The following is a 26,864-nucleotide window of genomic DNA, read 5'->3' on the forward strand; positions in this document are numbered from 1 at the left end:
ACATCCCTGTAGTTGGAAATAAAATCTTATACATCACAAGACAGAATCAGAAATAAGTATTAATAAGAGAATTGTGTACAGTTTCCTATGTTAATATGATTGTACTATGGATACACATATCCCACAATCAGTCTGCAGCAGATAAATAAGCATTAGCTATGCCCTTATTGCTGCTACTCTGCCACAGTTCTTCAAGCCCACTTGAGAGGGGAGAGAGTCATTTAATGTCCCTTTCTCAGTATGATGTTGGACTTTTTCCTAATCAGCTTTTAAAACTTGTTTTCTGTTTTGAAAGGATTATTAATTTTTGTAAGCATATGATCCTAAAGGATTCATAAGAGAGTCAATTTCTTGAAATACTTGGAACAGTAAACTTGTGAATGCCTCTGTTACACCAGGTCTATGAACAATCTGGCCCTTGTGCTGTGGTAGTTATCAAGCTGTTCAAGATGCAAAATGTTTACTTGAAGTCTTTTATTTATTTATGCTTTAATATTTTTAATAGATATTTTGTCTCCTCTATTTGGAACTCTCATATCTTCTGCCCAGGTGAGTTTCCTGTTTGTCAAACTGATTTCTCTTGCTTGTTTCACTTCATTAATCTTAAACTTGATAATCCAGGCTTATGCCATGTAGCTGATATTAAATGTTTTCAACTGTTGAAAAATTTATTGAAATATAAACACCATCCTATGTTCTGCTGTAGAATTCAGGCAATTATACGACTACTTTCTCGTATTTAGAGAAATGTAGTTTTTGAGGAAAGTGCAGCTGAGAAGTGCGTATTTATGTTCTTATAAATGAGGTTTTTTTGAAAGAGAGAATGCCTTGCAATCTAGGAATATCTTTGTTATTGCTTAACAAATAACTTATTGATAGAAGTTTTGCTATCATTAATTATATAAACATGTGACAAAGAGATGATCCTTGAACCTAAGCTTTGACATTATGTGCATGTGATTCTTTTTCTTCCTAGATGGTAAATTTTATGAGCACTAATGCACAATTTTGAGAAACTTAAATTCATTCTTGAATTGTTAAAGAGGAATGAAAGAAAGTATATAAAAGTCAAAAATACACCTGTTTTTAGAATATGCTACATATGAGGCAAGTAGTAATGCGTGATGAACATAAAAAGCTTTTTTGCTGTAGTTCATTGCTATGGCTGTTTTTTTCTTTTTAATGAGTCTGTTTTCTTTTTCTTACATACAAGTTTAACTACTGTATAGATGTGGGATGGCTTGTAAGACAGTACCCGCAGGAATTCAGGTATGTTTATTTTATAAAGGCGAAATGATGGCATTTCCAGATCATTTCTGTTCATACAAGGTTATAAGTGAATGATAAACACTTCTTTGCAGTGCAGATAATTGTTACCAATTTGATATGCGCAGACTTAGTTTTCTTTCTTCTCTTATTCCACAGCTGTAGTTCTCTGATTTCTTGACTCTTTTCTAGACTGGAAAATAGAGTTCAGGATAGCTGGTTTCTGATTGTAATTAGTTAACACTGAGGAGGTCCCACTGTTGGCCTCAGTGAGATGGCAGTAGATGACCTGTAAAGATTGAACAAGCTTTTTGCCATAGTGTTCACTGAGTCAAGAGCCAGATAGTGCAAGAGAAAGGAGAGAATGGAGGAAGGGCACAAGAAAACTGTGTGGAAAGGATCAGGATGATATCATGGATATGATATAGTAAGTTGATGGGTATTGTCATAAAAGCAGTTCTTGTTAGCTTGAAATTCCTTTCTGATAATTGCAAACTCCTGCAGATAAAGTGAGCACATAATGTGCCTTTTTTTTTCCCCCCTTTTGCTGGAAGTGCAGTAGAACCAGAGTTCACAGAATCAGAGTGGGCAAGGCTGGAAGGGACCACATTGGGTTGAGCAGCACACCATTCCTTATGGGATCCTCCACTACATGTGTCAGAAGGCTGTCATCAACGCTTTCAAGGAACTTCCTGTACTGTTTATGCTTTGCTGTGTTGCTTCTCCAGCACACATCAGGGTAGTTAGTCCCCCACAAGAACCTGGGTCTGAGGCTGCTTGTGCTGCTGCTGTAGAAGGCCTCATCCACTTAGCCCTGCTGATCAGATGGCAGGCAGCAAACACCAACAGCAGTGTCACTCTTAACTCATCTGCTTTTTGGTCCCAACCCCTAACATCTTGATTGATATGTTCCAAGTGTTGCCTCATGTAGAGGGCAGCTCCACTACTGCACCTTCCTGTCTTTCCTAAACAGCATGTAGCCCTTCATGACAATATTCCAGTTGTGTGAGCTATCCCACCATGTCTCTGTAATTGCAGTGAGATCAAAGCCCTGTGACTGCACACAGTTCTCCAGTTCCTCCTGTTTGTTCCCTGTGCTGCGGTATGCAGGTGCTTTATAGAAGTACTTGAGTGTGCCTGTATCCCAGTGGGGGTGCAAAGGGATGCCCCATAGTCCTGTCTTGTAGTTACGTATTTAACTGCTTGTAGTCTGTGCAGTTATCTCCATCCTGTCTCATCATTCCCTGTAATGGGCAGAAGAGAAGAGAATACAACTTGTGCTCCAGATGTCTTGACCAGTTGTCCCAAGGCCCTGAGGTCCCTCTTGCTTGTCTGCAGTCTTGTTGGGACTTTGTTGATACTCACTTGAAATACGCACAATAATCAATGGGCTGAGTTTTCTTGGTGTTCTAGTCTCTTACCTGGACCCCAGGGAGGCAACACACCTCCTTATGGATTAGATCTGGTTGGCAGGACCAGAAGTTTAGTTTTAGGAAGTGAACACCAAATTACTGCCAGGAGAGACCTCCTCCCTTTCCCTATCAATCTTCCACCTTCTCTGTAGGTAATAATTACTAAATTGTCTTAGGTCCACATTGTGTATATCAGTGCTTTTGAGAGCTTATATTTGTCTGTTTCGAACTCTAGGGAAAGAGTTTCATGATCTCGTATTAAGAGTTTTTATTTTGGTGCCTGCTTTACTCCACACTGCCTGTTTCCCCTTTTATTTCTGTTACAATTTCCAGTGTCTATTCTTCAGAGGTTCTATTGTAGTTACTGCTATTTTGAGTTAGTTAATAAAGCATATTGATTTCGGTGCCATCTTTCTGCTGAGCTGTCAGATTTAGGGGCCAGATATCATAGCTACATGAAGGATGGTTTAGGCTAATTGCTGATTCACTTTTAATGGTAATCTCCTTTTGTTTAAGGAAGAAGCCATTGCTGATAGTTCACGGTGAGAAGAGAGAATCCAAAGCTGAACTAATTGCACAAGCACGGCCTTATGAGAATATTAGCTTTTGTCAGGTAATTAAGATTTGTATCATCTTTGGTTGAAGTTAAGCCATATCTTACACTCAGAGTCTTGTTACTGATGAAAAGACACCTTATGTGGGAAGTTTTTTGTTACACTTTGAAGAATATCCATACCAGGACCATAGGAACATAGTAACAGTGATCTTGGTCAGATGTGATTATGGTAGGCTTCACCCACAAAAGTTTGTACAGAACAGCTGCCCACAGAAATGTCACAGGGTTCACAGAAGAGCTGCTCACCTTCTCCACTAACATGTTGCATTCAAGTTCTTACAGTGGCTGAAAAGGAAGCATTATTTTTGTGTAAAGCACAGAACTTAGTCCTAGTGTCGCTATAATCTTAAATCTCATCAAAGAGTTATTATTTCCCAAACATGTTTTACACAAGAAAATGCTGATACAAATAATTTCTGTAATACTGTTAAAATTGCTGTGAGCACACTTTCTGGCACATGCCATTTTATCTCTGATGTTCTGTTCATTGTTTTGCTGTCCCTAACTGGTGAAGCCATTGGCTTCATCCTGGGAGAGGGTGTGGCTATGGTAACTTGCCAGTGTTTCAGGATTTTGCCAGGTGAAATATATAAATGATCATGGGGACACTGTGCTCTTTGTTAGGAGGAGAATGATCTTAGCAATTTGTTCTCTTTGAAACAGTCTGGTAATCCTGAGTTTCCTGTTGAATGTAGACCCAGTACTGCAGGTGTGTCCTCATTGGTGTTCAACAGTGGGGAAGCATCCCCTCCCTTGACCTGCTGGCAGCACTCCTTCTAATTAAGGCCAGGACCCTGTTAGTCATCTTTCATGCATGGGCACATTGCTGGCTTCTGTTCCATGTCTGGTAGGAGCCTTGAGTTATTTTTGCTGATTATTTCTGAAAATGCTGCTAGTAGGAGAGGCACAAAATCTGGAACAGTTCCAGCATTGCCATTTAAAATCTAGCTTGTGGAAAGTGCATTAGAATTATGGAGAAGGAAGATAATGTATTTTGTGATCTGTCCACTAGAGAGCAGTAAAATTAAACAAAATAAAAAGCAATGCACAATAGCAATTTTTGATTATCAACTTTTAATTTTGTAGGCTAAACTGGATATTGCTTTTGGAACTCACCATACGTAAGTAACACCATGAAGCAGAAAGGTCTGAAGCAAAACTGAGTTTCCTAGAAGTTGTTGAGTCTTGAAGCTTCCATAAACATCTTCTGTTTAGAGATGACAGGATTGTTCTAGTTTATTGAGACAAAGTAGCTATTGAGTAGATCTGAGATGTACAAGTTAAACAGTGGAAGTTGGACTGGTCTAAGACAGGTGGACTGCAGGTCTTGGCTCTTAGCTCATGCCTTAATACCAAAACTGTAATGCAAACTTGATCAGTCATAGGCAGGACTGACACAACATTGATAATGTTTTTCAGTTCATATGGAGGATCTGAAAATAACTAGAGAATCTGGGGGCCTTCTCAAGAAAAAAAACTTGAATTGGATATAATAGAAATGTCTCAAAGCGAATTTTGAAGATGGGAATCTAGAGAAAAGAACAGATCTTATGTTTTAGCAAAAATCATTTGAGTTCAGTTTGGGTTTCAGATTCATCGTTTGGGATCACATGGATATGCTGCCTTTACGCAGCTAATGAAAACTTGGATATGAAGATCTGAGCAATTTTTTTGCAAAAGCTACAGATGTGTATGTTTATCTCAGTTGAAAATTCCTTTGTGCTGTAGCTTAAGAATTATGATAAATAGCTTTTTTGCCATCACAATGGTTAGCTGTATTCATACCCACTTTTAAGGTAAAAGTCAGTTAATGAGGAAGTAACTAGGTTTTTTAATAAATTCAGTTATAAGTAAAGGCCTTTCAGTATTCCTTAGTTCTTTTTCTGACTATCTGCAAAGAGATAAGTGTCTAAAGAGCTGTGCAAATATAGGAAGTGTTCTGCAAATATTCACTTTGTTGTGGGTAATTAGTTGCATGAAATGTTAAGCTGTACTCTGGAATAAAATAGATGGGGATAGTCTAATGACTGCCATGTGAGCTTGGCATGCACGTGGATTGAAGCCTTAAGTGCTTGCATGATGCAGAACATATTTTTGAAAATAATTACCTTGGAGCCTTTTAATGAATTGCTAATTTATCTCTTACTCTCAGTGTACTTGAAATAAATGAAGAGTTATAAAATCTTTTTTTTAAAGGAAAATGATGTTGTTGCTGTATGAAGAAGGTCTTCGAGTTGTGATACATACGTCCAATCTTATTGCTGATGACTGGCGCCAGAAAACTCAGGGGTAAGCAACAATCCCTAGCAGGTGAATGCTTAATATTTTCCATAGGTGTTTGCTTCTGCTGGAGATGGGATATTATTAGGTGATCTAGTGTTGCAAGCCTTACACTCTTAAGATAGAGCTATTCTAAGACAAAAATTTAAAAATTTTACTTAGAATGCTGGTAGCTATCTGGGTTTGAACTTTTCTTGCTTTCTCCTGTAAATCTATTTTCTGAGTTGGCTGATTGATTTTAAGCTATCTGACTGATACAAAATTTTGTCATGCTGTGCTGTCTCTTTATGAAAAGACTTCATAGCTATGAAGTACCATTTATATAGATCTGAAACAGCTATTTAAAAATTGTCCTAATACTACAAGAATAATGTGAATGTGCAAGTGTTCTGATTTTGTTGTGACTGTATCTAGAATGTAGCTTGATAAATGTTGGGCATTGTTGGCTCTGTAATACAGTAGATCACCTAGTATTCACCCAGTATCCTTTCCGGGGAAGAATTTTTTTCCTGTCTTATTTTTGTAGTCGAAGTATTTACACTTATTGACCAGATTAGGACATGGTTTTGTTGAGAGCACAAAAAACAGGACAAAGTGGCATGTTCATGTAAGGATCCTCAAACTCTTCATTTTTTAGCTATTTTTATGGAAGCATTTTTCAGTTAGATGACCACAATAAGTCAGGGTATAAAATTTCTTCAAACTAATGGAAAGTTGCTTTTCAGAGGTTACTGTCACTTTGACATCCATTTTGCTGCCATTAAATGCAGCAGAGTTTTGAGGCTTTACTTGTCTGAGACAAGCTCTTGGAGTGGCAAAAATAGACAGTGATTTTTTGCCTTTAAATCTTTTGGGTGGCTTTAGTATCTTGTGGCAGTTAGCTTTTCAGAAAGCTAAGAAGGAATGGAAATACCGACTGGGATACTTAACAAGTTCCTGTACTTGTCAAATATGAGAAATAGTTTCCTTTTTTAGCTTTTGCATACTGCAGTGTTACACAGGATCACAATATGGTGGTTCTGAATTTCAAAGGGTAGTATCAACACATTGTGAAGTTGAAAATGCAGAATCTTTGGTTCCCATGGCTGCAGTAATGTGTGAGTGGAAAGAAATGCTAAATGTTTTCCCTGGTGGTGCCCATCCTATTTTACTCTGATGGAGGTTCTTGAGAGGCAACCTGTTATTGTGGGCTACTCTTCAAACGTATAAACCTTTCAGATGCTTTAATTGGTGGTTTTCTAGGCAGTTGCACAAACCAATAGTTTAGCAGAACATATTGCAGTGTTCTATTCCTGTAGAAAATGTTGATGAAAGGACTGATGGTTGTTAAGTCTGAGCCTGACCAGTTAGTAAAGACATTTTTAGTTAGTATCACAGTGAATCTGTCAAGTATTTGTTTAGGACCTTCAGATGCGTTTTACTCCTGTACTGCACCCACATGTTATTAATGCATGGTGTACTTTATTGTATGGCTCAATTTTTTCTTTTTTTTTTTTCTTTTAAGAATATGGTTAAGCCCTTTATATCCAAGGCTACCTAAGGGAGCATCTGGTACTGCTGGTGAATCTGCAACTAATTTTAAATCTGACCTAATAAGCTACTTGGCAGCTTACAGTTCTCCTGCACTCAAGGAATGGATAGATCTGATTCAAGAACATGATTTATCAGAAACAAGGTATATATAATCTTAAGGATTTTGTGACTTGCATTGTGGGCTTTTTCTTTTTTTTTTTCTAAAAATTAGATATCTGTGTTAGGATCTGTTAGACCTTGTGCTTATTTTGTAAGGTACTCCTGTTTCAGGCTTGAGTGTTCAAACATGTGGTTTTAAAATGTGGTTTTAAAAAAATTCTCTTATGTAGATTATGTCAAATAGACCAACTTCTAGTTTTATAAGGATGCGTTTTGAAAGAAAAAAGAAAGGTGCACTAGCAGCAACTTCACAGAAGGTAGCTGTAAAGTAATAAGGACTTGGTTTCATTTAAGCCAGTCTGGCTCAAGTATTTACTCCAGTAATATTAGCAGTGGGAAAAAAACCTGTATTTTGTAGGGTTTGTCATGTAAGAGAGAGCATAAAAGTAAAGGTTACTGGAATGAGGACTCAGTTCAGAATAGGCTTCTGTTTGTAACGCAGAGTTTAATCAACTTACATATCTATAGAATTTTGGTTTGGTTTTGGTGGTCAATGTTGTGCCTAACTGGTCTTGGAATAGTCTTCTCTAATATCACATGGCTGATATTACTTAAAAATAATTCAGGATGCTTAATTTACTTCTAATAAGTAGTTGTACTAAAAGATGAGCATTTACTTCAGAAAGTGTAAATCGCCCTGGCAACTTGATTGCTGTTTTATACTCTGAACAAAAATTGTTGAAAAGAATTGCTGAAAATGGTCACATACTGTGGTGGTAATAGAGACTGAAACCTTGTCTAGTTTATACATTAAAAACTGCTTTTATCTTTACACAGAGTCTTTAAAGAGTGGAGGGAGTAAAAAAAAAAAAAGTACTTTATAATCAGCTGAGCTAACAGCTGCTCTGATTGCATTGATATCAGCATGAGTTTAAACAGATGAGTTGAGCCTTAGCTGATAGGAATTTATGCATATGGTAGGAAAATCACTTGTTTGGATAAGGATTGCCATTTGATGTGCAGTAGGGGGCATTCAGCCATGAATAAAGGCAGGCATGAGATATATGCAGTAGGGATCACCTTCTTAAAGCGTCTGTTTGTTGTGACTTTAGGCAGGTCTCTTCCCTGTTTTCAGAGAATAGTCAAATAGGTTACTAAACCCATTATTAGGAAGTGTTGGAAAAGCTGTACCATTAGATGCCCAAATGAAAACTCATACCTGAATCTGCTGATTTGGATGTAGCAGTAGATTGGCTTTACTCAAAATTATGTGCCCAGTTATGTGCCAAATGAGCTATTTGTGTGTATTGCTGGCATCATCTGTCTCCTGCATTTTTGCACACTGAAAAAGATCTAGTTCTTTTCTCTGCTGTAGAACAGCCTGGTGATGTATGATGGCCATACAGGAGGCTGATAATAAATTATACAGCTGAAAATCCACTTTTCTTTGTATTATAAATCCCATGTGAGACATTAAATATTTCTGGTTGCCCTTGAGTGTTCAATCTTGCTGCTAAGTTTTACTTAAATATCTTGCTGCTTTAAAACCAAAGCACTTGAGATCTACAACATCTGTTGTTTTTTTTCTATTTTTAGAGTGTTTCTGCTTGGTTCTACCCCTGGACGATATCAAGGCAGTGATAAAGAAAAGTGGGGCCATCTTAGGCTCAGAAAGGTACCAAAACTGCAACTTTTATTGTTAATATCTTTTAAAATGTAAATAGAATTTTGGACTGAATTATTCTTCAGTTCCTTCTGGGTTTTCCAGTTGTCATCATCAGTATTTTAATACATATATAAGCTTGCAACTTAGAATTTAACTTAATCTGTCTACTGATGAAAAATACAATAAAAAATGTGTTTATAAGTACATTAGCAATAAAAAAAGACTAATGAGAATCTCCATCATTTATTGGATGCACAGAGGGACATTGTGACAAAGGATGAGGCAAAGGCTGAGGTGCTTGATGCCTTCTTTGCCTCTGTCTTTAATAGCAGGACCTGTACTCCATGTGTTCAGCTCCCCAAGCTGGAAGACAGGGACAGAGAGTGGAATGAAACCCCCATAACCCAGGAGGACCTGGTCAATGACCTGCTGCAACACTGAAATGTGCACAAGTCCGTGGGACCAAATGGGATCCACTGAGGGAGCTGGGAAAAGTGCTCATTAAGCCACTTTCAATCATTTATCAGCTGTTCTGGCTAACTGAGGAGATCCCAGTTGACTGGATACCCAGGTCATTAGGCCCAATCAGCATGATTATGAAAGGCAGGTCCTTCTTGGCTAACCTGATCTCCTTCTGCGGCAGCCTAGTGGGTCAGGGAAGGGCTGTGGATGTTGTCTACATGAACACTAAGTAAAACCTTCATACAGAATTCTCCTGGAGAAACTGACTGCTCCTGGTCTGGATGGGTGCACTCATTGCTGGGTAGAAAATTGGTTAGATGGCAAATCTCAGAGAGTGGTGAATGGAGTTATACCCAGCTGGCAGACAGTCACAAGTGGTTTTCCCCAGGGCTCCTTATTGAGCCCACCAAGTTGGAGGGGAGTGTTGATCTGCTGGAGGGTAGGAAGGTTCTACAGAGGGATCTGGACAGGCTGGATGGATGAGTGGAGACCAGCTGTGTGAGATTCAACAAGACCGTGCGCCAGGTTTTGTATTTGAGTCACAGCAACCCCAAATAGCACTACAGGCTGGGGGCAGAGTGGCTGGAAAGCTGCCTGGTGGAAAAGGACCTGGGGGTGCTAGTTGACAGCAGATGGACATGAGCCAGTGTGTGGCCAAGAGGGCCAGTGGCATCCTGGCCAGTGTCAGCAATAGTGTGGCCAGCAGGACCAGGACAAAGATTGTCCCCTGTACTGAGCACTGGTGAGGCCACACCTCAAGTGCTGTGTTTTGGGCCTCTTATGACAAGAAAGACATTGAAGTGTGAAGGCTGGAGTGTGTCCAGAGAAGGGCAGCAGAGCTGGCAAAGGGTCTGGACCATGGTGCTGATGAGAAGCAGCTCAGGGAGTTGGAGGTGTTCAGCCTGGAGAAAAAAGAGCTCAGGAAGACCATATTGCTCTCTGCAGCTACTTGAAAGGAGGTTGTACTTGAGGGGGGTTGGTTTCTTCTCCCCAGTAACAAGTGATAGGACAAGAGGAAATGGCCTCAAGTTGAGCCAGGGGAAATAAAGTTTGGATATTAAGAAAAATTGTGAACTCTCTTGCCTTTAGAAATCTTATGTTTATTTAGGTACATAAAGCTGTAATGATAAATCTTCAAGATTGCATATATCAAGTTTGCATGGACCCTTCTTTTTTTTGGTTTTTTTTTTATTTCTTGTTGTTGTTTTTCAGAATTTATGGGGTATTGCATGTCATCTATTAAATGCTTCTCATAATTTAAAAATTTTTAACCTACACCTCCTGCTGAAATGGCATTATTTCAAATACTGTCATGAATTTTATATGAAAATCTAATGCAGTCTGTGGCAAACTTCTGTGACATACAGAATATTTATGTATCACATTGCTTTTCAACATGAGGTTACTTTTATGGATATCCCTTTGCTCATTAAGAGCTTGTCCTTTCTGGTGTACCTTGTCTGATATTTTTTGCCTATTTAGACATAGAATGACAAAAAAATTAAACAGAAAAAGCTTGTAAGGGGGAAAGATGATCTTGTGGCAGATGTTTCTATGATTTAAAAAGGTTTTTAGTGACAATGCAGATAGACCTGATGATACTAACACTAATGACTGAAGCCATTAGATTGTATGTTTTCTCTAAAGTGGGGTAAAGGTGGCAACTACATGCAATTTAATATCTGTCTATATCAATCTGTTTTTAATGTGACTTTAAATTCCATTCACAGCTGAAGAACTCTTCTAAAAGGATCATTTCAGTTTTCTCCTCAATTGTTCTTTTTTCCCCTCTTATTGTAGACTTCTATTGTAGCTGAGTGTCATGGCTTTAGGATACAAGAGGAATTTTATGGCCAACAACCACCAAATATGAAAAATATTTAGTTGTTTTATTTGTTGGAACTTCTGAAACTAATGTTTCATGATTTTAGAAAGAGCTGTTAACATTCTTTTCACCCATTATTTAATGGTTGGTTTGGTGCTTTTGGATAAAATTTGTGATGTTTAATCTTCTCTTGAAGTGAGTTTATTTGGAAAGCCTGATGATTTTTTTAAATTGCAAAGTTAAATATGTAGTATGAATGTTAATCTCCCTCATTATCCGAAGTAAATTATAGAGGATTTATTATATCAAAAGTGATATCAAACTGATTAAGGTATTCTCTGTGTGTTGAGGTCTAACAGTGTTTTAATTCCCCTCACCAGCTTTTGAAGGAGCATGCTGTGTCAATACCAGCACAGGAATCCTGGCCTCTTGTTGGACAGTTCTCAAGCATCGGTTCACTGGGAGCTGATGGGTCCAAGTGGCTGTGCTCAGAGTTCCAGGAGAGCCTGGTGGCTGCAGGCAGCAGTGTGACAACTTTCCGTAAATGTGATGTCCCAATTCGTTTGGTATGTCTTTTAAATGCTGGTGACCTTTATTTAACACTTAATCATTTGTTTTGGAAATCGTAGTCATTGTTTTCCTTTTAACTTTTGGAAGACAGTAATGGAGTTTTCATGATGAAATTATATATATATGCCACTTAAAGCCATTTAGCTGTGTGTGCTTTGCTATAAAAGTGTACCATAATTTCCATCTGCATGACACTAGATTTATATCATCTCATCAAAATTATCTTCTCATTCTGTAGCTCGTCTTCCATTGGGTTTTGTAGATGCAGCTGTTTTTCCTGCTGAGATGTAGCTGAATCCTTAGTCATTAATACCTTTGGTTATTAGCAGAATTAAGGGGAGAAGTAGAAAAGTTTGTGGCAGGAGTTTGTTAAATTAAGGAAAAATTATGGTCAAACTATGCCTTTACCATGTGCTAATTGCCCCTGCATACTCGTATCTTGTATTTGGGGTGTGAGACTAAAATATCATCAAATACTGTTAAAAACTACCTTTGGATGCTGTGGAAGTGGCTGAAGCAGTATTACCTGAGACTTGCTAGCTAGACTTTGGTTAGCTCTGTAAGAGTGATAAAAATATTAGACTTTCTGTGTTATTTGCGCAGTTGTAGTTGTAGGCTGCAGTGTAAATTTATTTCTTAAAAAAATGAGGCTTTTAATATTTATTTTTTCTCAAGTTTTCTTTAAGTGTTTGTTTGAAAATTAACAGCTTGTCTATTCAGAACTGTATTATTAAAGCTACTTTTTGTTCTACCTCCATGAAGGTTTATCCTACTGTGAACAATGTGAGGCAAAGTCTAGAAGGCTATCCCGGTAAGCAGATGAATCCTCATTTATTTGCTTTTTGTCATCATAATATCCTGCAAAATCACTTCAGTGGTTTATGTTAAATGAACATGAAGTTCTCATCTTGCTGATAATGTAATAGAATAGGTGGCGGTAGAATCTTCCTGCTTTTGCTGGAGCTCTGACTCCTGTTGTGATTGAATAGATAAGGTTTCATGGGCATTGGTTTGTAACATTTATCTGTTCTAGCCATGTTCATATGTCACTGTATAGGAAAACAACAGCTCCTGCCCACTGCTCTTACTCCAGTCGTAATTTCATTTTGGCAGAAAATTCATGTTTGAGTGCTTTGAGTTCTCCTTCTGTTTTGATTGTAATGTCATTCTGCACATCAGATACAATGGAGGCTAAGGTGTTATTGGTCTTTCTTTTTTAATATTGTAATATACAACTGTTCTATTCGTTATTCCCATGTTTATTTTCATTAAGTCATATTTGTAAAACCATAGCCCCAGCCAACCTGGAACAGGAATGAGTGCTGTAGTATTCTGATACAGGGAAGCTTCTGTTACTCAAAAACAGGTCTTCAAAAGGTCAAGGCAATTGGAAGAGATTCATGAGTACTGAAAGAAAAGAATTCTTTCCTGTCTTTAGCAAGGGTAAGAAGAAGGATCTGGGGACCCATAGGCCTGCCAGCCTCACCTTGATCACTAGGAAGGAAATGGAACAAGGAATCCTGGAAATATTTCCAAACATATGATGGAAAAAAGAAGGTGACTCGGAGTAGTCAGCATAGATTTTTAAAGGAGAAATTATGCCTAATTAACCTGATGGCTTTCTATGATAAGTGGTTTGATGAATGAGGGAGTACCCCTAGGTGTTGTTTAGCTTACCTTTGTCTTTAAAAACTGTCATCGCTAACATCTTTACAATGATGTGATTAAGTACAGGCTGGATGAGCAGGAAGTGGGGCAGATTGGAAACTGGCTGAGTTGCCAGGCTTCAGAAGCTGAGAGTGTTGGCAGCAGGAGAATCAGCCACTAGTGGTGGCATATGCCAAGCACTGGATACTGGGGTTAATGTCTTCATCAGTGACCTGGATGGTGGGGCAGAATACACCTGGGGGGAGTTTCCAAGTAATGCAGACTGGGGAGGAGTGTTCGATGTATTGGATGATCGTGCAGTCAGTCAGAGGAACTCTGCAGGCTGGAGAAATAAGCAGACTTCAACCTCGGGCAGTGCGAGGTACTGAGCTGGGGCAAGAGTAACCCCCGGGCACGAGTGAACGCTGGGGGTTAACCAGAGGTGAACAGCTTTGCAGAAAAAGATCAGGAAGTGCTGATGGTCACTAAGCTGAAGATGAACCAGCAATGCACCCTTGTAGCAAGAAGGCCAGCAGAATCCTGGGCTGTATCAGGAAGTACATTGCCAGGAAGTGATCTGTCCTCTCTATTTGGCACTGGTGAGACCACTTCTGGAGTCCTGTGTCCAGTTGTTGACTTCATAGTACAATACAGATATGGACATACTGAACCAAAGTACTGCAGAAAGCTGCAAAGATGATTAAGGGATTGGAGCATCTGTCATAGAAGGAGAGGCTGAGAGAGCTGGATAATTCTTGGAACTTGGAGAAGAATGCTTTCCTGGGAAAACTTATGAGGGCATATAAAGTAAGAGAAGATGCAAAGTAGAGGCAGATGCTTTGTGTGGTGACCAGGGAGAGAACAAAAGACAATGTATAACATGGGAATCTCCCTGTATCTCAATTTATCCTTACAGCAAAATTATTTTCTGATGTTTAAATGGAATAGGTTGCTCATAGGGGCTGTAGAGTCTCTGTTTTTTAACATACTCAAAATGTGACAGGACAGTGTACTGAATAGTGTGCTCTTCTCAACCCCATTTTGAGCGGAGTTACTCTAGATGATCTCCAACTTCAACCTTTCAGGAATTCTTTGGCTTTGCTGAATCATTGAAAGTGTTCCTGTTCCAAGCTATATAGGATGCCTATGCTCCTAGGCATGACAGTAGCTTTTGAATTCTAGCAGCTAGTGGATTTTGAACATGGAGCTAGCATGAATGTTTTCAGAAGTTCTTGTCTTTCCTCTGGTTAGTGTTTGGACATATGTAGAAATTGCAGCCAGAGAATTTATAGATATCTCTGGTTCCCAGAATTAAATAACGGTGTCTTTAAATAGATCTGGTTATCTACAGCCCAGTGACTTGTTACTGTAATTTCTTTGCTGTTGTGAAATAAGTTGGTGTCATGGTTTAGCATAGCTTGGTTTCTAGTTAAAGAGAAAAAATGCATCAGTTACAGAAGTGATTCTCTGTGAAGACTGCTGACCCAGCTTCCTCCAGACCTAACAGAACAAATCAGCTGGCAAATTTTGAATTTTGACACATTGTAAAACCACTCAGAAAGCTATACACGCCTCTGTGAAGACCTTTGAAATAAATGAACAATTCTGGGAAAAGCTCTCTTGCTTCTGGCCTTTAGACAGGTAACTGGCTTGGCCCGCCCGGCTGCCCTGCACGGCCGGCCAGGGCTGGGGCTGAGCCCTGCTCTGCTGCAGTGCTGGCCAGGTCAGCCCATGGCTCAGCTCGGCTGACATTTCTGCCTCTGCTGGGCCATGCCACCAGGACCATCCCATGCGCCCGGGATGAGCGGTGGGAGCATCCCCGTGGTCGGTGCTGTGGGCGGCCCCGAGGCCAGGAGTGGCTGGGGCTGGGAGTGATCGCTGCCAGTCTGGTCCAGGAGTGGCCTTGTGGGCAGCAGCCATGATAACCAGCTATCTCAGCATGGCTTGCAGTGAACTTCATTTGCTTAGCAATATTTAGCCAGCTGTGCTGCAGACAGAAGGACAAAGGCAGCACTGGCAGTTTTTTTGGTTTTTTCTTCTGGCACCCAGCATGAAGGAAAGGCGCTGGCTTGAAGGGCTGGCACTGGCAGCCAGCACAGCTTGTGCAGTGCTGGCAGGGACCATGTGATCAGCAGCGAGAGACTCAGCGATTCCTCAACTGCAGAGCCTGGATGAGACCAACCTTTTTACAAAAACTGTTTCAATTGATAAAGCTTGAGAACAAATGAACCTATGAACACCAATTCTCTCCTGAATCAGGAAAAGGAAAGGGTGAAGACATGTAAAGAAAACAACACGGGACACTGAGGTCAGTGAAGGAGTCAAATTCTAGATGGGAGGAGATTGAGGAGATGCCTTAGTCTTGGGCTGAACATCTCTTGTGAAGCTATGGTGAAGAGATAATTGATACATCAGACTTTTGTTTTTTCCCTGTAACTCATGAAATGTATTGGGGCAATGTAGCCTTCTAACCACAGCCATGAGCAGAGGCACCCGTGCTGAAGTAAGCAGATGTTGAAGTAGGTGTAATCCAGTGAGAAGTTTGGACAGAGAGATATGAGTGATAAAGATGCTTTGCCCTCAGGGAGGAAGAAGACTACCTCTGTTCCCAGAGATGGATGAGAAGAACTTTAATTTTTATGCTACAACAGCTCATCCTTAAAATAGTGCCCCATGAGTTGACATGGCCCATGAAAGCAGCTGTGGGAAAGCTGCAAGGCATGGGAGGGGCTTTGACACTGCAAGCGGATTTTCCTTTCCTGGGTAGCTGATTGGGTGTGACATTAAAGCCATAAGAGAGCTGTTTCTTTTGGAGAAGTCTCCATGGCATGGCAAGAGAGACTTTTCTCCCTAAGAGAACTGAAGAAGGATATTTTAGAGGTGGCAAACTGACTTGAAGTCCCAGGTCTTGTCTTTTTACATTGTCAGTGGGAAAGAAAAGAGCGTGTGGGGGAAGGAGAAGTGTTCTGCAGGTTATTTTGATTTCTTATTATTTTTCTTTTAATTCTGTTAATGAAGTTTTCTTTATACCCTTTAAAGGTTGAGCCTGCTTTGCTTTCTTCCTAGTCCTTATCTCACAGCAGCAAAGGAGTAAATAATTCTAGTGGGTGAGACCTACTACACTTGGTGAATTACATGACTGTGTTGTTGCAAATTAGTGCATTCCTGAGAGCAGCAAAGCTTTTGTAATGAGTTCTTTTGGTGTCTTCAAGGACATGTTGAATACAGTAGGCTTTGCATCATGCTTTTACTACACAACACTAATATAATTCAGTATGCCTGGCTGATTCTTCCTAAATCCATTTCAAGAAATCACAATGTGCATTAGCCAAAGGCCAAATCAATACAAATATAATTTCATCATAGAAGTTCTTTTTAAAATAACATTGTTTGGGATTTGGAAGGTTTATTCTTTCTTCTGAAAGCTGCTTGATTTACTTTCTCTAGCTTGTATGGGTAGTGATTCCAATCTGTTGATATCAAGTAGTATGATATAAAAAAAACTACCCATAGTTCTCCCTATGTACAGTTTCTGATTTTCCTAGTGTAAATGTGCTGTGTAGCATTTAGGAACTTGCTAAATTATAAGAATGGAAAGGACCCCAGCAAGTATATACCATTTTATACTACTGGAGAACTTAATTTCCCGAAAGTAGCTCATGAAATTAGGACAGATAGCTTATTCCCTGAGATGCTTGCTGCTTTTAGAATGTCTTTCAAAAAACAAATGTATATGTTCTGGTTTTTTCCTTAAGCTGGTGGCTCACTTCCGTACAGTGTACAGACAGCACAGAAACAGCTGTGGTTGCATTCCTATTTTCAGTAAGTAGAACTCAATTCTTTGGTTTTTTTTTTTTTATTTCAGACTGTGTGCTTAAAGTTACAGTGCTGTAACATTTGAGTGTTAAAAGCAAGTAAGTGGAAGTGGTTACAAGTATGATATTCCTAAACTCCTTAAAATAAAAGCCATTAGTTCTTTATCTTCTGGGTCTTATCTCCAACAGTTGGTAGAAAACATGCTGTTTACCTCTAAAAATTATGTGGGATAATGTTGCTACTGGATTTAGGTTTCTGTAAACTTTTATATAATGTTTCCTTCTCTGAATAGAAATAATGTTACTCTTTTTTTTTTTTTAGCTTCCAGTTGTATTACACTTTCCCCACTTGTGCCTCTGTATTAATGGGATTTCAACTGAGCCACAACAGGATTAGGAAGGCTTTTTTTGGTGGTCGCTTTATTTTTTTTCTTCTTAGTACAGCAGTCCTGCTGCAAAAATTGTCAGTCCCTTGTGGCAATATCTTTTGTTAAAGATGCCTGACATTTTCTATTAAGAATTTCTATTTCCATATGCTACTAGTTGTGCCAAATTCTAACAGTCTGACATGTTCCATGCCAGATATCTCCCTCAGGCTGAATCGTTAAAAACTTATGCATGTTTAGAGAACAATGGCAAAAGTTGTTTTGCAAAGATCAAAAAAAAATTAATAGAACTTGTAACCTCTTACAAGACCACAACTTCCCATTCCTTTCATCAGAAACTTTTAACTCTTCTGGACGGAAGTTGCTCTGGTAAGAAAATTTAGTAAGTAAGAATGTGTTCAGTTGGATGTATATTCAGGGGACTGAAACAGAATTGCTACTGGTAGAGAGCATCCTCCATTCTAGAGTGAAGGGGATTGCTGTTGTGAACCTTGCTGGTCAATGTCTGAGGAATGGAACTCAGGCAGAAAGCATGTGAGGCTTTGTCTCCTGCCTTTAAACTGTGTCCTCTGAACACATTCAGCAAAGGAAGAAAGCTGCAATCAACTTGTTCAAGATTGTTCAGTCGTGATTCAAAAGAAAAAAAAAAATCATCAATCTGGGGGTGTTTGTGCAGTCTTAATTTGGTTTCTGTAGTCATACCTCATGAGAATCTTACTAGAAAAAAGATGTAACCTTTTTTCAGTTAGTCTCTTATTTAGTACACAGAATGTTACTTAATAATGATATAATTCATTGATTTATTCCTTTTCAATGAGAAAACGCCCACATAGCTATCTCCTTGGACATACAGGGACCTGCTCTGGCAGCAAAAGAGCTGGTTCAAGTTCATCTATGGAATTGGCTGCAGATGGCAGTGGCCCTGCATGATTGCTCTGTAGTGACTACCCAGATGCAGGCCCTTACCCTGCCATAATGCAGGACAGTAGCCCTGGACAGAGCTGGCATGTAAACTCACCATAGGGCGGGAGACAGACTGCACCTTTTTATCTGTGGAACCTGGGATACACAGAAAACAGCAGGTTTCACTAGATGTAAATACAAGATGACCTGTTGGAAAGACTTGCTATAATGCAAATCTTTGGGCAGTGGAGGGATTAGAGGAATTTAGAAAATTCTTCTTCCAGCTGGAAAATAGTATGAAACCAGCAGGAAATTAGGGATTCTACCAAAGCTGCAAGGAAAAAAAAAAAAATGAGTCTTTTATGCTTACAGTAAAGGAAAATGAATAACTCATTTTTGCAAGCAGGGAGAGATTAATGGAGTTGAAAGATGATGTCCTGCAGCCTCTCAACTGAAGAGGCAGGATGTCTTCCCCAGGCACGTGACTTTTTATAATGTCTGTGGGCTGTGTTTTTCTCTTCTGCCAGTTGAGTCTGTTTAATCTATAATACAGCTCAGAACTTTAATTTTTTAAAAAAATAGTGTGACTAAATATTGCTTTTACTTTTCTGATTGTAGCAAATGATGACTAAACTGCTTTGTTAGATTAGCTACTGTGTAAACAGCAATTTGTGGAGTTTTCTCTCTGGTATTATTGCTTGTTTTTCCTTTCAATATTACCAGTTTATGAGGACAGATTTGCAGTTATTTATAATTGCTGCTTTCAAAACATTTGATCAGCTTTAACAGTAGATAAAGTATTGTATTTTGACATTCCTTTTAGTTGATTGGCTTTTAATACAATGTGCCTTATGTTTGTGCAGTTAGTTTGTCAAATATTTATTTTCAAAGAATGGAAGAAGTTGGTTTGACAAGAGTTTGTTTGACATATGGCTGACAAGTCCACATGATTATTGTGTTAAAGCTTTGCATGTTCTTCAGATTTATAAAGTTTTGAATAAGTTTTGTGTTTTCTTCTCAGTTTGCAGAAGTACAGTGTTGTTCCCCTAAAATCATAAAATATGAGAGACAGAACATCTACACAGAGATCATAAGTGTTCTCTTAGGTTGAAACTAATGGTATGAGTTGTTTTAATTTGTCTCAAGCCTTCTTGCCAGTATCTTAAGATAGAAAATTCTTTCAGTATTTGAAGTAATACAACTAAATGCTGAAAGAGGTGGTGTTGTAGAAAATTAGTTATTCCTGTCTCTGTTTATGAATTGGATATGTCTGTACAGTTCAATTTCCAGGACTTAGTGATGGCTTAGTCCTGGCCTGCAGCTCAGCACCACAAAGCCACTTACTTGGGCTCCCCCACCCTCCTTCCTACCCCCCTAGTTAGATAGGGGAGAGAATCCTAAGAGTAAAATGGGAAAGCTTGTGGGTTGAAATAAAGACAATTTATTAATAAAGCAAAGCAAAATTAGTTGGTTTACCCCACCCTGTGGGCAGGCAGGTGTTCAGTCAACCCCAGGAAGATAGTGCTCCATCATGCCTAATGGTTGCTTGAGAAGATAAAGGCCATCACTCTGAATGACCCCCCCATCACTATTTCTTCCCTCAGCTTCATGTCCTGGGCATAGTGGTGTATGGTCTGGAATATCCCTTTGGTCAGCTGGAGTCAGCTGTCCTGCCTGTGTCCCCTCCCAGCCTATTTGCTGGTGGGGTGGTGTGACAGCTGAAATATCTGTGTGTTTGTGCTGTTTCTAGCACAAATCCAAACATAGCCCCATACTAGCCAGTATGAAGAAACTTAACTCTGTCCCTGCCAAAACTAGCATGCATTTTCCCCTTTTAATCCTTACATGTTTGTGCTGTCCTACTAGGGAAAACATGGCCAAAATATATTTTCCCCTTTCTGATTTTAACTTTCGAAAATAGGAATTTCAATCACTTTAGATGAAATCAAACTGCAGTTAGAGTACTGTAGGTAATAGATAGAAGTGGTATTACTCTTGCTAAGGCACGCTACTTGTATCTGTCTTAAGATAAGGAGGCAAAAAGGCAGTAGACTGAGATAGTATCTCAGAATAACTGCAGTTAGTGGTGAGGGGAGAAGTTTGTCCCAGGGTAAAGCAGTGAGGTAAATCTAAAGAAAATCAATTTTAAATTCCTAGTTCTACTTTTTATTCCTGGTTTTCATTTCTACAATTTTATTGGAGTTACCTAAGTATTTTTGTCTCATAAACTTGAAGATGCTTGTCTAAACTGTCAGTTGTGAGAGAAAAGCTATTAACCAGGGTGGTTGAGTCATGACTCAGCCTTACAGTTTGTATGTTTGGGAAGTGTGGAGTTTGTAGGGGAAGAAGAGTTTAGTCAGCTAATTCTGTATCATATATATCTTCATCTGTCCTATAGGAAGATGCTTTGATGTGGCTTGCATCAAAACATAAAGAAGTCTGGTTTGCATCAAATGTGCAGAATCTTTCAGCTCTTACCCTTTAAAGAGTACAGGACCAGTTCTCAGAGGTTTTTTTTCCTTGATCGGGGAGATAGGGTTGTTAAAGTAACTAGGTTTTCACCCATGAAATACAAAGCCTCTTAATTTTAAATGCACTGTATGTAAGTGTTAGTCCTGAAAGTCAACATAGGTAAATAATTCCAGCCCTTCCAAGTCAGTCTGCTCAGGCTTTTAGAGGGGCACAGTGCACTTAAGTTTTTCAGAGTTAATTGATTCTTTTTGATATGCATATTAGAATAGAATGCTAAGTTAGGGAAGCAGGATTGTGACAACTGAAACCAGTCTTCCTTCAAATCTGGGGAAAGAAATGTCTCTGAGTGAAGAAAGGTGTGTTAAGAGGCTTTCTTCCTGAATTTGAGTGAGGACTTACAGCTGTGAACATATAAAGTGCTTCTTAATGCTGTGACTACATACTTTCAGTTAAGTACATATATTTACTGCTTGCTTACACTTTAGTACTGTAATATTGGTGCTGAATCAATCCATCAATGACTTGTTATTTTAATCTAGTTTTTTTAATATGCACATGGATATGATCTTTCTTCTCTTAAGCCCTCAAATTTCTCAGTGGCTTAGAGGCACAGAAGGGGGAAGAGGAAGAATAGCAGCAACAAACTACCAGTTGCTCCCTGCCTTTATGTCATGGATAATAAATTGTAGTAAACTCAGAATTCTGTGAGGTTTAGTTTGGTGCCAAACTCAGGTGCTTGAAGTCATAACCATTGATAGGCTTCAAAGAACATGTATTGTCCAGAAGTTTAGACTTAGTTCCTTGAGTGCTATCTGGAACAGAGAAATGGAAAAAACTTGTTAGGAGACCCTGACACACTGAGGAGAATATCTCTCTGGGCTGGTTCTAGGGGAAAAAAACCTTCCCTTCTGACTTCTAGTAGAATTGTTAACAGTTCAGTTAAATGTGGTATTTTAAGATTTTCTCTAGGACAAGTATTGAGTGTGACAAGTATAAGTAGTGTTCCTGAAATCATGGCACTGTTGTATGGTATTTTTTAGACCTCAAAATAAAACCATATATGAAAAGAATTCCTTTTGCTTTTCTAGCAAATGGTCAGCAGAAGTCACGGGTCGAACTCATGCTATGCCTCACATTAAGACTTACATGCGACTCTCTCCTGACTTCCAGAAGATTGCTTGGTTCTTGGTAACAAGGTAAACATCTAACCAGTACAGCTCTCACTTAAGAGCTTTATATATGGGGTTTTTTTGTCAGCTGCAGGCCCAGGTGAGTTACTTCCATAACCCACATAATACTTCAATTAGTGATACAAATTTTTGTCCATATTTAATGTTTCTCCATTGCATTGCCCCATTCGAGGCTGCATGTAGAAATTATTATGTCAGAAACAGTTGATAATCACACTAAAATCTTGTCTGAGTTGTGACGGCCAGTTTTGGGGTTCAACACCAGCTCAAGCGATAAATATTTTTAAATTTGGGTTAAGTTTCTTTAGGATATGGTGTGCTATAGTATGAAAGTGCTGGTTTCTATGTTTCTACGTTTGGGTTAGCTGAAGCTGTACTTGGGTGCCCTACTGTAATAAAACATACAGACACATAGAATTTGGAATCTGATCTTTTGTCAGATTGAGTTGTTTAGCAGCCTGCCTTGAAGTATAAGCTTTATATTTCTGTTGTTTAGTTGTTAAAAAAGCCAGAAAAGGAAGAAAGAATTTCTTGACTTGAAGGGAAAATTACTTGTAAATGAAAAATACAAATATGTTTCAGTTTTTATGCAACCCTATATTCTACAGATTATGATCTGTCCTTACTCTTAAATGCGCAGTTACTTTAATATTTTTTCTCTTTATATTTGGTCTCTTTAAATTTCATTACTCATTTATGCTGTTGCTTGCAGTAGGGGTAATGATTCGTGTGCTTTTTAAAAGGTTTTAAGTCATTTAAATGTGGTGCTCACTCCACCTAATACAGAAATTCATGATTGCTTCATTTTCTTCTCATGTTTCTTCTCTTCCACCATTTGCTGTTACCAAATAGCATCCAGTATGTCCATCAGTTGAAACATAAGGTGTAAATTTTGTATTGTGCTGTAGAAGTAGGTTTTGACAACAGAATTGCATAAATTTTTGACTCCCAAATTGATCTACTTTATAGTAGATACTGATGAAAGATTAAATACAGCATGGTGCTGAATAGCTAATTGAAATAAAACCTCTCTGATAAGTATTTGTTATCGTAAATACATCCAAGAACAAAATGCCAAGAGCAAAAGATACTGTTTAACACTCTATACTAAAATGTAAAAGCAAACCCACTCTGTACTGGATGTATTGTAACTAGTCCTAACTGAGCTAGCCTTTAATCTTCTTAAGTCATCAAATTGAGGCTATTTACCAGTACCAAATTCCTTTCTGAAATATGCAGAGAAGATTCAAAAGGCTGAATTTCTCTTGTAGATCTGTATGACAGAAATAGTCTTGTATAATTATCCACATGTGTTGTATGAATGCCTTTCTACATATTGTCTCTGTTGCTCCCACTATGCTATAAAAATAGCAATAGGGAATAACAACCAAGTCACTTTTTGTGAGAAGACTCTTCTGATTGAATTTAAGTTCTCCTGCTAGAAGGACATTGCTAGGCTATGTTATTTAAACCTTTTCTACATTGAAGATTGTGCCTCACTAAAATGCTTTGTTTCTTTTCACAGTGCCAATCTATCTAAAGCAGCCTGGGGAGCTCTGGAGAAAAATGGCAGCCAACTGATGATCCGTTCTTACGAACTTGGAGTTCTTTTCTTGCCTTCAGCATTTGTAAGTTCATAGTTCAAGCACAAATCCTGGGATATGATGAAAATCAGCAAATATTTATGAATACAAGCATAACTGAATAATCCCATCAGTAGGGTCTGTATTTCCAGATAAAAAAAGTTAAGAGGAAATAAAATTTGTGAGGTATTCATAGAGTCTTGTTTTCCTACACAGCAGGTATGGATTTGGTATTGCTGTGACTTTTTTGCTCTTACTGACAGGCAATAATATTTTGAAATTGTAACATTTACCTTAATGTTATTGGAAAGGATGATCGAATCTCTTCTCTTGTGCTTTTTAAAACTGGGCTGTGAGTGCATATTCACATAGAAGTAAGTTGTGTGTTGTAACTTGAGAAATGATTCCTAATCTTGCATCAGCTGCTGTTTTTGCTCATTCTCTGAACTGCACTTGCAGTCATGTGACTCTTAATATCAAGCTTCTTATTGATCTACACTTGCTGGTTTTTAGCCCTCTATGAAATCCTGTGGTAGAAAGTCCTTAATTGTACATTGTATTTAAAAAAAAAAGCTTCCCTTCTTTGTTTAGGTTGGGTTTTATCTATTACCTGATGGGGGGAGATGTAAGACATGGCTGATTCCTCCTCGTCTCTGATGAGCTGACAGTACCAAAATATTCTCAACACAAGCCATTCAGACTTCTCCCTGTGTGAAATTTCTTCTTTCCAGGGAAGAAACTGCAATTTTCTCTGAAAAAGTGTTCGTATGCTAAAAGTCCTTAGAAATATTTTGCTGATAAAGAGTATTTCCTAGATAATGTTCGCATAATGTTCTGTCATTTCTGCTGATTAGTAATGTAGTCCCAAATGAATATTTACTAATATTATGGCATTGTAAAAATGTTTGCCTACCCTAACTGGATAACTGTAGTCTCCTGAGATTGCATATTAAGGTTGATGGTTTCTGACTGCAGCTAAAGAATTCCTGTATCTGACTCTTGACATTTATAATGAGTTTGCATAGTAGTGAGGTCTCTTATATCATGAACCTTAGAGATATTTTTCTCCAGCATGGTTTATGTGGAAGAAAGTGTGTTTATCAGGGAGTGAAACAAGAAAAATCCTACAGTTTCTTTTAGTAGGAAGCATTGTTTTTATATAAATGAGGTCTAAAAAGAGAAAACACCATTTGTGTTAACAACTATTAATAACAGAATAATGAACATTGGGCAAACAAAGTTGTGCAAAAATTTGACTTTTAACAGCTACTGACCTGAAACGGATAAATTAATGTTCTTGGAAGTTGGGTACTCCAACTTCCAGTTGGCTATCTCTGGGTGTTGCCAGGCAAAGAATTTATGGTACTGGTATATTTGTACCTAGTAAATTATAGGCTTTGCATAAACTTAATTGATCACCAGATGATGCAGTCATGTAACTTTGTAACAGTCGTGTAACTTGAGTATTCTTTTTCTGGCTTTTCTGTGTATACTTCAGATGGGTAGAAAATCAGAAATATTTGAGTTAGTCTTTTTGCCAAGAATGGCCAATACCTGTTTTAGATCTTGCCAGTCTGCAAACTTTTCATTTAAAAAACCCCATTGAAACAACAAAAACCCCTCCCACTACTACCCCGTCCTCCAAACCCCCATGAGAAACATTTGGCTTGCATTCTATCCTGAATCTTGCATTCTACACAGGATTCTCTCTATATGCATTTTTATAAACTCCTTTTAAAGTACTGGAAGGCTGAAATGAGGAGTCATCTCTTCTCCAGGCTGAACAATCCCAACTTTCTCAGTGTGTCTTTGTAGGAGGGGTGCTCCAGCCCTCTGATGATCTTTGTGGCCCTTTTGTGGGCTTGCTGTAACAGGTCCATGCTGGGGACCCCAGAGCTGGATGCAGCACTCCAGGTGAGGTCTCATCAGAGCAGAGGAGCAGAATCCTCTCCCTTGCCCTGCTGGCCACACTGCTTTGGATGCAGCCCAGGACACAACTGGCTTTCTGGGCTGCAAGTGCATGTTGCCAGGTCATGTCTGGCCTGTACCCCAAGTCCTCCTCCACAGGGCTGCTCTCAGTGACTTCTCTCAGTCTGCGCTCCAGTCTGGGTTTGCCCTGACCCAGGTACAGCACCTTGCTCTCGGTTTTGTTGATGCTGATGAGGTTCTTGTGGGCCCGTTTCTTGAGCTTGTCCAGCTTCCTGTGGATGGCATTCCATCCTTCAGGTGTGTCAACTGCACCACTCAGCTTGGTGTCAACACAAGCTTGCTGAGGGAGCACTCAGTCCTGCTGTCTGTGTTATTGGTGGAGGTGCTGAAGAGCACCAGTCCCAAGACAGCATTGGAGGACATCACTTGTCACCAGCTTCCAGCTGGATATAGAACCATTGACCACAACTTTCTGTCTGTCTTCATTCCCCTAGTTGTACTGGCATCAGTGCTGAGTGGGTTCTTTATCCCTTAAACCAGCTCAGACTGGCCAAAACAAAACAGGACAGGTTTCCAAAGTCATTCCATGAACCAGCTCAATGTGATCAGGTGAGGACTAATGCAAGGAAGTAGGAAGGACAAATTCAAGGGGCAGAAAGGTGAGTGGGGAAATCATACTGAGGTATCTTTCTTTCAGCCTGGTTCTGGAACCAGAGCTTATGGAGAATGATGGTCCATGAAGTTTTGAATAGAAAATAGGAATAAATGGCTAGGATGTGGGTAAGAAAACATGATTTACAGTATGAAGTAGAGCCAAGCTTCCAGATCTTTCCCTTTTTGACACTCTGGTTACTTCAAAATAGCCATTGTTGGGGGAGTAGAAGGCTTTACTTTATTATATCAAAGGAGCACCTCAAAACTCAGTGGTCAAAAGCAGACACTTGTGGGAAAGTATAATGGCCAGGCATTTGTCATAGTTTGTCCCTGCATATTTCATGACTTAGAGGCCTATTCTGTGAGCATCTCTTGTCTGCTCTTAAATGTCTGTAGGCTTTTGGCAGTCTGCTCCGGCTGAGTTCCACAATGTAATAATGTCACATGAAGCAGTTCTGAAAGCCACTCATTTTAAGGTTTTTTCTTCTTGCACTGAAAGATGCAAGAACCATTTGATCCCTAATCATCCTTTTCATACCTCTCTTTCCAGACACCT

The 26,864-nt window shown here is 39.0% G+C and overlaps 1 protein-coding gene across 3 annotated transcripts in view; it reads left to right on the forward strand.

The window, feature by feature from the left end:
• The window catches only part of TDP1 (tyrosyl-DNA phosphodiesterase 1), a 43,777-nt gene that overhangs the window by 1,952 nt on the left and 14,961 nt on the right, over window positions 1–26,864 (forward strand). For 2 of the 3 annotated variants that reach the window (XM_059850132.1, XM_059850131.1), the window contains exons 3-14: window positions 506–549; window positions 1,214–1,269; window positions 3,195–3,291; window positions 4,381–4,415; window positions 5,491–5,583; window positions 7,079–7,249; window positions 8,803–8,881; window positions 11,540–11,725; window positions 12,492–12,540; window positions 17,132–17,198; window positions 22,041–22,148; window positions 23,668–23,770. In XM_059850132.1, coding sequence (XP_059706115.1) covers window positions 506–549; window positions 1,214–1,269; window positions 3,195–3,291; window positions 4,381–4,415; window positions 5,491–5,583; window positions 7,079–7,249; window positions 8,803–8,881; window positions 11,540–11,725; window positions 12,492–12,540; window positions 17,132–17,198; window positions 22,041–22,148; window positions 23,668–23,770 — 1,088 coding nt within the window. Of the gene's footprint in view, window positions 1–505; window positions 550–1,213; window positions 1,270–3,194; window positions 3,292–4,380; window positions 4,416–5,490; window positions 5,584–7,078; window positions 7,250–8,802; window positions 8,882–11,539; window positions 11,726–12,491; window positions 12,541–17,131; window positions 17,199–17,513; window positions 17,947–22,040; window positions 22,149–23,667; window positions 23,771–26,864 lie in introns of those variants that run through there. The other variant, XR_009487003.1, reaches the window with a different exon arrangement.

The sequence above is a fragment of the Haemorhous mexicanus genome, chromosome 6 (assembly GCF_027477595.1).
Source record: "Haemorhous mexicanus isolate bHaeMex1 chromosome 6, bHaeMex1.pri, whole genome shotgun sequence".
In the NCBI taxonomy this organism is placed as follows: Eukaryota; Metazoa; Chordata; class Aves; order Passeriformes; family Fringillidae; genus Haemorhous; species Haemorhous mexicanus.